Source organism: Mus caroli, chromosome 2, assembly GCF_900094665.2.
Source record: "Mus caroli chromosome 2, CAROLI_EIJ_v1.1, whole genome shotgun sequence".
Lineage (NCBI taxonomy): Eukaryota > Metazoa > Chordata > Mammalia > Rodentia > Muridae > Mus > Mus caroli.
In genome coordinates this window covers 120,105,788-120,121,006 of record NC_034571.1, presented here as the reverse complement: position 1 = coordinate 120,121,006, position 15,219 = coordinate 120,105,788, and the positions used below count along the sequence as shown (strand labels likewise).

At 41.9% G+C, this 15,219-nt stretch overlaps 1 protein-coding gene across 1 annotated transcript in view; it reads right to left on the bottom strand.

Annotated features, from left to right (window-relative positions):
• The window catches only part of Stard7 (StAR related lipid transfer domain containing 7), a 28,698-nt gene that overhangs the window by 5,833 nt on the left and 7,646 nt on the right, over positions 1-15,219 (bottom strand). The window contains exons 2-6 of the mRNA XM_021155481.2: positions 8,953-9,161; positions 8,675-8,724; positions 2,218-2,328; positions 2,057-2,139; positions 842-941 (exon numbers count right to left, since the gene is read on the bottom strand). Coding sequence (XP_021011140.1) covers positions 842-941; positions 2,057-2,139; positions 2,218-2,328; positions 8,675-8,724; positions 8,953-9,161 — 553 coding nt within the window. The remainder of the gene's footprint in view (positions 1-841; positions 942-2,056; positions 2,140-2,217; positions 2,329-8,674; positions 8,725-8,952; positions 9,162-15,219) is intronic.

The following is a 15,219-nucleotide window of genomic DNA, read 5'->3' as shown; positions in this document are numbered from 1 at the left end:
AAAAAAAAAAAAAACAAAAAAACAAAAAAAAAGACATGGAATCAAATCAGCACACCATCTTCTCTTCTCTACACGGGCAGACTGGTATATTTAAAACTATTTCATTCTCACTGGTCTCTTGATGTTTAATTATCTCATTCCCCACAGGCAGGAGCCTGAGAGTGTTGGTTACACTATATCCAGTCAGGAGCAGAGAGAAATGAATGTATCCATGAACATTTGTAACACTCAGGAGCCTAAGGCAGGAGACCTGTGGGTTTGATGTCAGCTTGGACTACACAGCAAGTTTCAAGGCAGCCTGGCCTGGGCTATGTAATGAGACTGTCTCAAAAAAAAAAAACCAGAAAACAACAATGAAGTCATTTGTGACCTTTAGAATTCTATAAAATTCAGAAATTATTTCCTTTAAAGATTTATTTATTTAAATCTTTATTTTTAAGGAGTTACATTTTCTAGACATCTTTGAAACAAGTAGGAAGTGACACTAGCGCTCACAATGTATCAAACAAGTGCCAGCTCATTCTAATGCATACCTCATCCCAGTTTTCATTTTATGTTTGAGTATTTACCTTGTATGTTCTGGGATTAATGGTGTGTGCCACCACTGCCTAGCACAAGTGCTCTGAATCACTGAGCCGTCTCTCCAGCCCACATGCCATACATTTTTCAGCCACCCCTGAAACAATCAAGAAAGTGAGACCAGGGCCCTCAATACACCTTACAAGTTCCAGCTGACTAAGGCACACACTCTGGCAAAGCGCCTCTCACCAGTTCAGACAAAGGCGTTCCTTGAAAGACATTTCAAAGCTTCAACATTCATCTCTCATGAGGTAAAACTCACCTCATCAAACGACTTGTGAGGACGGATAACCATTTGGGATTCGTAAGATCTGACCCTGACAAACTCTGGAGACTCTGGCACACTGGGGTGTTCCACCGCACTGTAAGGGGAGAGGGGGATGATTATTCTGGCACTGATCAATGGTAAAGTGAGGATAAGTGGGGCTGGGGAGTAGGCACAACTGTAGAACCCTGTCTCAAAACCAAGCAGTTAATGAAATGAATGAATACAACCCACGTTGTATTCATGAAATATGAAAGTTTCTTTGATATTGTAATGTCTGGCTCACAGGCTGTATTTCTAGTTCTACCTATATTAAGAAATTCAAAACATTTAATTAAAACTTAGATTTAGGTGCTGTACTGGCTGGTTTGGGGTGTCAACTTGACACAGCTGGAGTTATCACAGAGAAAGGAGCTTCAGTTGGGAGATGCCTCCATGAGATCCAGCTGTAAGGCATTTTCTCAATTAGTGATCAAGGGGGAAAGGCCCCTTGTGGGTGGGACCATCTCTGGGCTGGTAGTCTTGGTTCTATAAGAGAGCAGGCTGAGCAAGCCAGGGGAGGCAAGCCAGTAAAGAACATCCCTCCATGGCTTGTGCATCAGCTTCTGCTTCCTGACCTGCTTGAGTTCCAGTCTGACTTCCTTTAGTGATGAACAGCAGTGTGGAGATGTAAGCTGAATAAACCCTTTCCTCCCCAACTTGCTTCTTGGTCATGACGTTTGTGCAGGAATAGAAACCCTGACTAAGACAGGTGCTGTGGTCTCAACCCCTTTTGGAATGGGAAGGAGTCAAATGATCCTTTCACAAGGGTCATCTAAGACCATTGGAAAACACAGATATTTACATTACAATTGATAATAGTAGCAAAATTACAATTAAGAAGTAACAACAAAATAATTTTATGGTTAAGGGTCACAACATGAGGAACTATATTAAAGGGTTACAGCATTAAAAAGGTTGAGAATCACTTGTTTAGGGCAATAACTCAGCAGTACCATGCTTCTTAGCATTAGTAAGGCTCTAGGTTCTACCCTTAATACCCACTCCCACCCTGCAAAGTCTCCCTGGTGGTTCACAGCTAATTCCGAGTAGGGATGGATGGGCACTGGCTGCTAGGAAGTCTGCAGGGCACTCATAAGGGCAAGAGCCAAGGTACAAACGGGTTAGGCACAGCGAGTGGAACTTAACAAGTACTCCAGCAGTTATACATACCGTGACACCAAGACCATCACATTGTTTTCCTGATCCACACTATACCGCCGAACATAAACATAATCGCGAGAGTACATTGGATACTAAAAAAGGAAGTGAGGCAAAATTAGTGTTCTGCATCACAGACTTGGCAGGAATAAAACTCAAGTAAAAATACTCACAGGAAAATGGGTTACCCAATGAAGAACCTCAGAACCACTAACAGCATCTCTCTCAATCACCTCTAGCTTGATCACAAGGGCATCCCATTTTTTCCTGTACTCTGTATCCAGCTGCAAAAGAGAAGATCCAAAACAGATGCAGAAGTTTCTCTCTCTGGAAGGTTGATCTCTGACTTAGACACAATATGGAGAAATAGTAATTTGACTTAACAGTACCAACCTGTGAGAGGCATGGCTGTTTATTAGATGGTTCTCACATACTGTAAGATTCTCACTTGTACTGAGGGGGTTTCTGTGTCTGTGTGTATGAGTGTAAATGTTCATGTACGCGCCTGTGCATGTATAGGCCAGAAGTCAATGTTGGATGTCTTCTATCACTCTCCACTTTATTTATCACTGAACCTGAGGCATACTGGTTTGACTAGACTGGCTGGCCAGCAATCCCTGGGGATTCATCTTGGTCCCACCTAACCAGTGCTAGGATTACTTACAGACATATGCTGCCACACAGTTTCTACATGGGTGATACAGGGATCTGAACTCAAGCTTAATCAGCAAGCAGCCTTACCCACTGAATGATTCCCCCAATCCCCCAAGGGAATCTTTTTTTATAACTTTCATGTGTATGGTGTTTTGCCTGCATGCTTGCCTGATGCCCATGGAAGTCAGATGATGTTGGACTCCCTAAGACTGGAATTATAGACAGCTGTGAGCTGCCATGTGGGTGCTGGGAACCTGGGTTCCCCAGAAGAGCAAACAGTGATCTCAATCACTCAGCCACTTCCTTCAGCCCCCTTCAAAGAAGTCTTAAAAATGCAACAAGACTCTGGTGGCACACATACCTGTAAATGTCAGCAATTCAAGAAGCAGAGACAAGGATCAAAAGTTCAAGACTGAACTTACATAGGGAGACCTGTCTCAAAAACAAAAGACCCCAAAAGACTGAAGGTACAGCTCAGTGGTTAGATTACTTGTCTAGCAAGTTTTGTCTATGTTCAATTCTCATTATCATGTGTGTAAATATATGCACATACACAAAAGCTATGCAATAGAAACGTCTATGGAGATACTGGAGAGATGGCTCAGTGGCTAAGTACAATGGCTGCTCTTCTAGAGGACCCAGGTTCAATTCCCAACACCCAAATGGCAGCTCACATCTGTTTGTAACTCCAGTTCCACGGGGATCTAACACCCTCACACAATGTGCATAAAATTAAATTAATTATTAAAAAATGTTTAGGGAAGGACTGGGAAAAATAGGAAGCTGCAATTGGGATGCAAAGTAAAAACAATTAATTAATTAAAAATGTCTGTGGAATGGGGGTGGTGAGATGTATCAGTGGGTAAAAAATGTTTGCCACCTATTGACAACCTGGAGTCACCTGAGCAAAGGATGTCCAGATAATCTGCAGTGGGAGCCCGTCTAAGGAGGACAGTCTTATTATTATACATAAGTACACTGTAGCTGTGTTCAGACACTCCAGAAGAGGGCATCAGATTTCATTACAGATGATTGTGAAACACCATGTAATTGCTGGGATTTGAACTCGGGACCTTTGGAAGAGCAGTCGGCGCTCTTACCGCTGAGCCATCTCACCAGCCCCAGGACAGTCTTGATTATGAATTAATACAGGTGGATCCAGACCACTATCCACTATGGACAGTACCATTCCATGGAAAAGTGTTGGGGTAACCTTTTTTACACTCTATGAAGGTATGTCTCTGTATTTTCAATGGTTAATTGAGAGCTAAATGCTGGCAGGAAATTGGTACTGTCATTTCTATGGTACATCACCAGTCTCCTACTCAGATACTTGAAGGTCAGACAGTTCTCTCTGCCTAGAGGCAATCTAGAATTTATCAGAAGTTTGCTGCACTGACTAGTTGTAATAAAGAGCTAATGGCCAATGGCTGGGCAGGAAGTAGGGGGTGGGACTTGGGAAGGGGAGAGACAGAGACAGAGAGAGGTGGTGTAACTGGGAAAAGAAAGCAATCGTGGGAGATTTGAAAGTGTACATGGAGGGAACAGACGTGAACCACAGCGGAGAGAAAGATAAAGAGCTAGCCATGTAGCGGGTCATCAGCTAGATAGTTAGGTTAAGTTAGATAAGCTAGCTGAAAAACTGCCCTAGCAAAAAGCCTAAGTTTTAAACTGTAATAAAATTCTCGTGTTATTATTTATACCACTGGTGGGCTGGAGAAAGTCCCATTATAAAGGTGGTCCTGGACTATATGAAAAAGCAGGCTATGTCCATGGTACACAGCTCCTGCAGACAGGACAGACAGACAGACTGGGTTTGCCTGCAATTTTATACCAATTAGACCAGGGTTCCAGACACTTTCCAAAAGTTGATTTATCTTTCCTGATAGCAGCCTATGTTTTCCCATCCTAGGAGTGGAAGATAATATGCTTTGTCCTAAATGTGTTCAAAAAAGTAAGAAGATCATGAGAAAATTTAAAAGAGAGAAACTGTGCAAAGAACTCTAACAACTGCACTCCCAAATACGGCACCTTAGACAATGTCAAGGTTTTATTCTGATCTGAAGAGAATGGAAGAAGTAAAAAGAAACATTCTGTATTCCCTATAATAGCTTAAAACTAAAAAGACTGGACATCAGTCTTCAAAAGTTTCCCCTCCTCTCTACCAGGACAGTCAAGAGTCCACATACAAATCAGCAAGCACCTGCTGACACCCTGCTGACTCGTAACATCTCTGGCATCTCCTGATGGCCTTGTGCTGGACTTTTTAAATGCTTAGCTATCTAAGTGATTTTATTTTAATGGGTTTATTTTTCTGTACTTTTTTTCATAGATTTTTTTTTTTTTTTTTGGTGTGGAAAGCAGTTTCAAATTAGGAAATCGAAAAGTAAGCCAGGCAGTGGTGGCGCACGCCTTTAATCCCAGCACTCGGGAAGCAGAGGCAGGTGGATTTCTGAGTTTGAGGCCAGCCTGGTCTACAGCCAGGGCTACACAGAGAAACCCTGTCTCAAAAAACCAAAAACCAAAAACCAATTAAGTAAGGCTTTACCATGTAGTAACTACAGCTGACCTGAAATTTACTAGGTGGACAAGGCTAGCTATAACTTGTGGTGATCCTAAGTGTTGGGATTACACGCCTGTACCACTGCCTACCCAGTACTGATATATCATTGACCATGGTATAGAGTTCAGTGCGTGTGCTAGACATTGTGCTGGTTTTGACAAGTGTCTAGAATGATCTACACTGAAATCATATAGTATGTCACCTTTCAGATTGGCTTTTATGTAGCAATATGCATGAGAAAAGAAAAGAAGAGAAAAGAGCAAATAAGCAGTCTCTTCCATAGTTTTTGTTTCAAGTTCCTGTCCCAACTTCTCTCAGTTACTGACTATACCTATAAACTAAAATAAACTCTCTTCCTAAATTGCTTTTGGTCAGTCACAGCAACAGACTGAAACTAAAATAGTGCCTGACTATGTAAGCCTAACAACCTGAATTCAATACACAGACCCCACAGAAAGGTGGAAGAGAAGTGACTCTACAGAGTTGTCCCTCCACGCACGGACCCGCACCCTCTTAGAAACGATTAAACGTAAAAAGAAGAAAAGGAAATGTCCGGGGAAAATACAACAGATAACATGTAAAGATATGATAATTCTAAATTATTTTCAACAGAAAAAGAAATTCAAGAAGCATTTCTCACTCTTTAAGCTTTCACCTTTCCTACTCTCCTCTCTAGTCCTCCCTGTCTCTCTCCCCCCACCCCCCATCTCCATGTGGCCATGGCCGGCCTCTCTCTTTCTACTCTCCTTCCCCCTGCCTTTCTACAATAAAAAGCTCTAAAAACCACAAAAAAGGGGGAGAATTTCTCATTTTCTTTCATATCAAGGAACTAAGGAACTTCAAATACAGACATCGTATGCATAAAAACCAAACAGCACTGACAAAACCAGAGCCCAGGTCAAAGTGCCAGGTATATCCTTAGTGGGTATACCATTGTTACAATTCTGCAGATTCAACCCAGCACACCCTGTACATACTATGCAAATGTTCCATTTCCCTAGTCTTGTTTTTACTTAAGACAGTCTCACTAAGTTGATCAGGCTGGTCTTGAATACACTACATACCAGGAAGGCTTCAGCCTCCCAAAGAGCTGGGATTACAGGCCTGCTGGGGATTGGTTCTAATGCTCTGATTTAATTGGTAATCTGAGTGTCCAAACACTGAAGGTCCTTGTCCCCAGTTGGTTTTTGATTGATCAATAAAGATGCCAGCAGTCAATGGCTGGGCAAAGGGAGATGATGTGGGATCTTTGGATTTGTGAGGGCTAGGAACTGGGAAAGAGAAGACAGAGAATTGGCATGACTCGGGAGAGAAGGATGGGATGTAGGAGCTGCAGGAGAGAAAACCAACCAGCCATGTGAGAATTCGGGTGGGTGACCACTAGCCACTTCCATAATCGGACCTGGGGTAGCAGGGGAAGGTTTAGGAGTGCCTAGCCTTTAAGGTAGTCAAGGCATTTTAAAATGAACTGGTGTATGAGAAAGGGGGGAAAGGAGGAAGATAGTTCCATTCTTTTTTGTTTTTAAAGATTTATTTGCTGGGCGTGGTGGCGCGCGCCTTTAATCCCAGCACTCAGGAGGCAGAGGCAGGCGGATTTCTGAGTTCAAGGCCAGCCTGGTCTACAGTGTGAGTTCCAGGACAGCCAGGGCTATACAGAGAAACCCTGTCTCGAAAAAACTAAAGATTTATTTATTTATTATATGTATATTATTTGAGTACACCGTCGTTGTCTTCAGGCACACCAGAAAAGGGCATTAGATCCCATTACAGATTGTTGTGAGCCACCATGTGGTTGCTGGGAATTGAACTCAGGCCCTCTGGAAGAGCAGCCAGTTCTCTTAACCACTGAGCCATCTCTCCAGCCCGATAGTTCCATTCTTGAATCCAGATAGCTCCTGGCTGGAAGCACACAACCCACTGGGGACCAAAGCAGGGTAGCTGAACTCACTGCTACACAAGTCTATTCCAACAGGCTTGGCTTTAGTGGGTATTATAATCAGCAAACTAGTTATTGAGAGCTTGGCAAAATCACAAAAATTGACGGCAGGGGAAAGAGGAACACTTACACATTACTAGTGGAATTACATACTGATGTTAGTAGATTATGAAAATCAGTATGGAGATTTATCAGAAAAAATAAAAACAGAGCTACCATATGACCCAGCCATGCTCCTGGGCATATAACCTGTACACTCTTTATCTCACTATAGATGATTACTGCGGCACCAGTCCCAAAAGGACGGAAATTACACCAAATGAATGGATAGTAAACATGTGGTACTTGTATACAATGGAATTTTATTCAGCCAAAAGAAGAATGAAATTATAAAACATTCAGGAAGATGATACATCTGGAAATTACATTAAGCAAGGTAACAGACTCAGAAAGACAATGTCACATTCTCATATGCAGATCTTATATATGAGGGTGTGAGCACAGACATAAGTCATAAAACCAGAGAGTAGTCCAGGAATAAAGAAACAGTAGTGATCAGAGGGGAGGACAATAGAACACACGTGATAGGGAAGTTGGCCGGGGTTACTGATGGAAGAGATATACATGGAGAGGACGGGGAGAAGGAAGAAGGCAACAGGGGGAGGAAGACCAGCAAAACCAAATTATGTCTGAAAAAGGCCATAAAGCCTAATACTTTGTATACTTGTATTTAATTTCAGACAGGGTCTCTTTCTATAGTCCTGGATGTCCTGGAGCTCCCCACATAAACCAAGTATCAGGATTAAAGGTGCATGCCACCACATTCAGCTGTTACCTAATTTTTAAAATTAAACAATTAAAATTTGAAAATGAAAGTATCCCGGGCGGTGGTGGTGTATGCCTTTAATCCCAGCACTTGGAAGGCAGAGGCAGGTGGATTTCTGAGTTTGAGGCCAGCCTGGTCTACAGAGTGAGTTCCAGGACAGCCAGGGCTATACAGAGAAACCCTGTCTCAAAAAACAAAACAAACAAAAACAAAAACAAACAAACATAAAAAGAAAATGGAAGTATCAGGAAAGAAAGTTCTATGTGGCACTTTGGGAGATCTCACCTTCTCCTCTCACTTTTGTTTCACTTTTATTGTTTTTGGGACAGAGTCACTCTATATAGCTCTGCTGTCCTGGCACTAGATGTGTAGCCCAGGCAGGCCTCAAATTCATAGAGATTCATCCACCTGCCTCTGCTTCCTAAGTGCTAGAATTAAGGGTATGTGCCATCACATCCAAACATATATTGTTTTTAATTCATTTAATTTGTTTTAACTTGATATGTATTTCTGACTAGTCTTGTATTTGTTATACAACCCAGGCTTGCCTCTAACTCACAGCAAGTCTCCTGCCTCACCTTCCAAGTACTGAGATTACAAAGACATTCATGGAGCCAAAAAATTCCAAACCTGGAGAGAAAATGAACTCACCTGAACATTGAAGAACTGTCGGGGAGTCACATCTGTGTATGTTCCAAAAACTAGAACGACAAGAGGGGTAGGGAGAGCTAGGAAGCAGCAGAGCAAGGCAGGAAGGACATGTACCAAGGAAGAACATGAAAAGCTTGCCGTCTGGGACAGGAAAACAAACGAAATTTGGCTAATTTTCTTCAGTAGGGCCAGGATAGAATCGTTTAGGAAGCAAAAGGAACAAAGCACCCTGTGTGGGCACCATGGACACCTGTCAAAGGCAGCAGGGCAGGGCTCACCTCGGTACTGGTAAAGGTGGGTGCCTGTAATTGGGCGGCGCCACAGCTTGAAGTGTTTCTTGTCCATCACCATTTCCCACGGTTCTTCCTTGTCTTTTGACTTTTCATTCCCTCCTGCTGGGGACTTTGGTTCGGGAGGGTGATTCTCAACTCCAGAGCTCTGAAATATATTTGACATTTCTTCCAACCGTTTCATCTCATTAATGGACCTGGAAAGACAGAAATAAGCATGGTGTCCATGAAATGAAGTATCCAAAGACCTGCAAAAAGACAGGTGTGGCTGGAAATAGCATGCTGCCTCAGTGAATAAAAACTGAATTGTTAAGCTTGAATACTAGCCTAACACTTGTAATTAGAATAATTAACCAGTCACCATTTCTAAATCTATAAAATGCACAAAATAATAGTACTTTCCTAAAGTTAGCTGTGAAAAACACCTTTAAAAGTGTTCAAGACCTAGCACATAGCCTGAAATAACTTACAAAATTAAAAAAAAAATTTATTTGGGTATTTTTATTTTTCATGCACATTGTATACATGAATAGGATCCTTAATCCTGTCACCTAACTGCATTTCAAGTCCAGGAGTAAGAGGACTTAAAGCAGGTCAGAAACTAGAAATCATGCTGTGGGCAGCAAAGTGAGACAGATAACATGTATCAAGGAAGACTGGGAAGCGGAGCCATCTTCAAATATTAACCACCAAGGTTTGTAGATGTGTCCCTTGACAATCCCATCCTTCCTGTGACACAGGATCTCACTATGTAGGCCAGTTGACCTTGTACTACACCTCCATCTTCTTGCCTCAGCCACCTGAGTACTGGGATTATAGCATACACCACTAGGTAAGACTTTCTACTCTCCTTTTTAGTGGACTGTCTTCTGTGTGTATTAGTTTTCTTCCTTGTTTTCAAATTGAAATATAATGTGCATAGCATAAGACTTACCCTTTGCAGTTTATAATTCAGTGTTTTTTAGACTATTTGAAAAGTTGAGTATATACTTTCAGGCAGTTCCCTCACTCCCCAAACCTGCCAGCCACAAGTCTGTCTTTTTTTCCCAACATTTCAAATAAATGGAATTGTGGCTTGGTATGGTGGCAAGGGAGATAGAGGTAGGTAGATCTTTATAAGGCCAGCCTGGTCTACATAGGGAGCTTGAGGACAGCCAGAGTTATATATCAAGACCTTGTCTCAAAAAAGTGAAACAAGCCAACAAAAATGGAATTATACATATGTCCCCTTCATCTGGCTCCCATCACCTGGCATATTTCTAAATTTCATCCATGTTGGATTTTATTCTTTTCATAGCTGAACAACATTCCATCATATACACGTTTAGCAGACAACCGGGCATCTGTGTTGTTTCCACTTTGGGGCTACCATGAATAATAACAGTTTCTATGTAGATGTGCTTTCACTTCCTTGGGTAGAGTCCTAAGAATAAATCTGCTAGCTTATGGTAACAATGGTAGCTTTATGCTTACCCCCCTACCAAGGGGACTAGAGATAGACACTAAGGCTTCATACACACTAGGCAAGCACTCTTACCAGCTGAGTTACAGTCCCAATCCCTACATTTACTTTTTTGAGGAACTCTCAAACTACTTTTTGTTGGTTTGGTTTGGTTTGGTTTCTGAGACAGGGTTTTTCTGTGTAGCCCTCCCTGATTGTCCTGAAACTTGCTCAGTAGACCAGGCTGAACTCAGAGATCTGCCTGTCTCCTGCTGGGATTAAAATTATGTGCCACCACTGGCCAGATTTCTTGTTTTTGTTTTAAGACAATGTCTTACTATGCTGCCTGCTGGCCTTGAACTCCTAATCCTGGGCTCTAGTAATCCCTTTGCCTCAGCTTCCCAAGGGGTTACAGGTGTCCCACTGCATTTGTCTCTTTAAATTGATCTTACAGGTGTGCATATATCACCGCATGTGTAGAAGTAAGAGGACAACTTTTAGAATCAGTTTTCTCCCTCCACCCTGTTCCTGAGGTAGGGTACCAGGCTAGTTCTCTCTCCTGAGCTTTCAGCCAATTCTCCTGCTCTGCCTCCCAACTGCCAGTAGGAATTTGGGGGCTATAAGTATGGACACATCTAGCTTTTAAAAATGCTGTGTCTGGGGATCAAGCCCGTGCTGTTAGAGGCACTAAATCTCTGGCCCCATTTGCTTTTTAAACACTCAATAATGTTTTGTTTTTGAGACAAGGTATATTGTGCTCACAGGCTAGCCTTAAATTCTATGTAAACCAGGCTAGCCCTGAACTTAGATCTTTCTGCCTCTACTTCCCAAGTGCTGCGATTAAAGGTGTACACCACCATGCCCAGCCTCAATGTGTTTCAGAGTTCTACTAAGTTTCAAAGTTCTAAAAAGTCTTGTGCTTCATTCTTAAATTTATTAAAAATTTTATTCTCTTTGATGTTGTAAATGAAATTCTGTTCATTTTCAGATTACTCATTGTTTACTGATTTGTTTAACCTGCAATCTTATTAATGCTAATAGTTTTCAACATTTAATGATTTTCAGAAATTCCTAAGTATTTAAACTGATAATACAGGGCTGGAGAGATGGCTCTGCGGTTAAGAGCACTGATTGCTCTTCTAGAGGTCCTGAGTTCAATTCCCAGCAACCACATAGTGGCTCACAACCTTCTGTAATGGGGATCCAATGCCCTCTTCTGGTGTGTCTGAAGACAGCAACAATGTACTCACATACATGAAATAAATAAATCTTAAAAACAAACAAACAAACAAAAACAACAAGTAATTAAAAACAACAACAACAACAGTATTTGCTGTAGTTATACTTATTCCTGTCCAGTCTGGGTACCTTTCATCTCTCTCTTCCCCAATATCCCTGCTATAAACTCTAGAACATTGCTCAGAGGGACTGAGAGCAGTGGCTTGTTTTGCTGCTGACCTTAGAGGAAGTTTCATTTTCTCAGTAGGTTGTAAGCTATTTTTAGATAACCTTTATAAATTTAAGGAATTTCCCTTCAATTCCCAATCAGTTGAGTGTGATTTTTTTGTAAAGGTAATATATGGGGGTGCTTTTGTTCATACTTTTATCTGTGTACCACTTGAGTGCCTGGCACCCTCAGAGGCTAAAAGGTGGCACTGGATTCCCTGGAATGGGAGTTATAGATGGTTGTTAGCCATCATGTGGGTGCTGGGACTTGAACCCAGATCTTCTGGAATATCAACAGTGGTATTAACCACCAAATCATCTCTCCACTCCCTGTGATTTTTTTTTTTAATTATGAAATGAGGTTAGAATTAAACAAATGCTACCTAAGGTTTTTTTAAATTTTTTTCCCCAGTACTCTAGAGAGTCAGACAGACCTCTGAGTTTAAGACCATTACATAGTGGAGACCCTGTGTGTGTGTGTGTGTGTGTGTGTGTGTGTGTGTGTGTGTGTGCAGTTTTCACAGAGGCCTAGATCTCCTGGAGCAAGTTTCAGGGTATATGAGGTACCCAAAGTAGATGCTGGAAACTGAATACTGGACCTCTAAGAGAGGCATGTGCTCTTAACCACTGAGCCATCTCTCCAGACCCTTCTTTTTCTTTAAGATAGTATCATGTAGCTCAGCCTAGCCTCAATGTGCATCTAAGGTGGCCTTAAATTTATCTTCCAGCTGGGTGGTGGTAGTGATGGTGAAGTGGTTTGTTTTTGTTTGGTTGGTTTTTTTTTTTTTTTTTTTTGGTTTTTAGAGACAGGGTCACTTTGTAGACCAGGCTGGCCTCAAACTCAGAAATCCGCCTGCCTCTGCCTCTCAAGTGCTGGGATCAAAGGCGTGCACCACCACGCTCGGCTCTAGGTGGTGAAGATCTTGAATCCCAGCACTTGGAAAGTGGAGACAGAGGCAACTAAATCTCTGAGTTCAATGCCAGCCTGGTCTCCAGTGAGTTCCTGTACAGTCAGGGGCTACACAGAGAAACCCTGTCTTGAAAACAAAACAAAACAAAAATAAACTTATCATAATATCTCCACTTCCAGAATATTGGGATATACAGGACTGTGCCATCATACCTGGTTATATGGTGATAGCTTTTTGCATGCTCCCTCTACCAAGTGAGTTATATCTGAACTCCTGTATTTTATTCATTTAATGTAGCATATTAAATTAATTTTGTTCATGGCACAGAATCTCTTTTGTATGTTGCTGGATTTAGTGTTTTGGTACTTCGGCCCAAAGGGCTATAAAATTCCTAAAATGTGGTACTACATAGTATGGTTATGTATTACTTGGTGATCAATAAGTACAGATATATATTGGTATAATAACCAACAAACTGGAATTATGGACATATCCATGGAGGTAAGAAAATTTCACAAAAAAAGTACAGAGGAATTTCCATTGTAGTTTTTATGTGTGTGTGTGGGGGGAGGGTTGTTGATGGTGTTGCTTGTTTTTTTTTAAGACAGGGTTTCATTAGGCTGGCCTCAAACTCTTGATCCTCCCACTGCAGCCTTCCAAAGGCATCTACGCCTGCTTTCATTTCTTAAATATAATATTACATTGTAGGAAAATGTTTATATGCACTGTTGTGAAAATATGTCTCCGTCCTTTCTTGCCTGCCTAAGGCATCTTCTGATTGGCTAAAATAAAAAGCCAACAGTCTGGGGCTGGAGAGATGGTTCACTGACTATCTTCCAAAGGTCCTGAGTTCAATACCTAGCAACCACATGGTGGCTCACAACCATCTGTAAAGTGATCAGATGTCCTGTTCTGGTGTGTCTGAAGACAGTTACAATGTACTTATACACATAAAATAAATAATTCTTTAAAAAAAAAAAGTCAATGGCCTATAGCAAAAGGTAGAATAGACAGTGGAACACTCAGCAGAGAAAGAAAAATGCTGGGAAAGAGTCAGGGGCTAGGGGTGGGAAGACTGGACATATGAAACAGAAGAGAGGTAACCAGCAGAACTTAGATTAGCATAAATGGAATAACTACGAGCTAGTTGAGAATGAGGCTCGCTTGAGGGCCTAGGCGTTAATGCATAAATAAGCTTCCATGACAGCATTCAGTAACTGGGGCAGACATAGAAAAGCCCAACAAGTTACATTATATTTAATATCTCTTATTCTTTAAACCTTTTATATCTGAAACTTTTTTTTTTTAATGTGTTACTACAAAACTGGTCAAAGGCCCCAAGCCGGCCGGGGAGGTCATAGGCCCTAGGGGGAATTAACCACTACTGTTTTGCTAAATGATCAATATTTATGTTTATACCCACAGAGTGGTATTCTCTCTGTCATGATCAGAGAAATATTTTTCCCAGTGGGTAGCATATAATGTAGAGACTCAAAGTGCTGAGAGAAACAATTTGAGTGCTCAGCCTTAACGGAGACACCTCTATCACTAGTCTTTTCTCATCTTCCCCACCTATATGCAAAGATCTTGGTTCTTCTCCACCCAGTACACAAGGGTTCCTGCTGCATTTCAAGAACCTAATAGCCTGGATCAGTGACCCCACAATTCCTATCAGAGTAGTGATTCCTTTCTCCTTGGTTCACCAAACCCTTTCCCATTCCGGACAAACACACACACACACACACACACACACACACACACACACACACACACAATCTCAAAAGAGTGAGGTGTGACCCCAATCAATGAATGCGGAAAAGAGACAGTTGCTAATTTGTGTTAAAACTACAAAAACCAAGCGTACTTCCTGTCCCAGCTGCCTGCTCTTATGCTTTGATGAGCAGTGCATCCTCTAGAAGAGTAATCTTGTCTTGCTGAGACAGTTCAGTTCAGTGGTAGTCTCTTTCTTTGCCATCCTTGACTTATTTCTAACACAAGGCTTAAGAAACACTGTTTTCAACATGATGTGGCTACTGTAGTCATGAACTCACAACAGCTGTGGTAACCTGCACAAGATCAAGCCAGGCAACATTCCAGCATGGATAATGTAGGAGCTCATGAAGCCCCACCCCTAGCTGAGGAGTTACTGACAGTTTATGCTTGCTGGAGGAAGGGGAATCATTGTGTCCTGGAGTTGCCGTGATGTCACAACCATGCACATTAAAGCAGCGCCTACTCTTCTATGTGCATTCTGAAGGAAAAGAGAGCATGAAGGCACAAGTGGCTTCTCTGAGGGTCTAGACAGGATAGGACAGGAGAGTCAGGAATAGATAATAGATATGATCCAGATACACTACTGAAGCCGGGCGTGGTGGCGCACGCCTTTAATCCCAGCACTAGGGAGGCAGAGGCAGGCGAATTTCTGAGTTCGAGGCCAGCCTGGTCTACAAAGTGAGT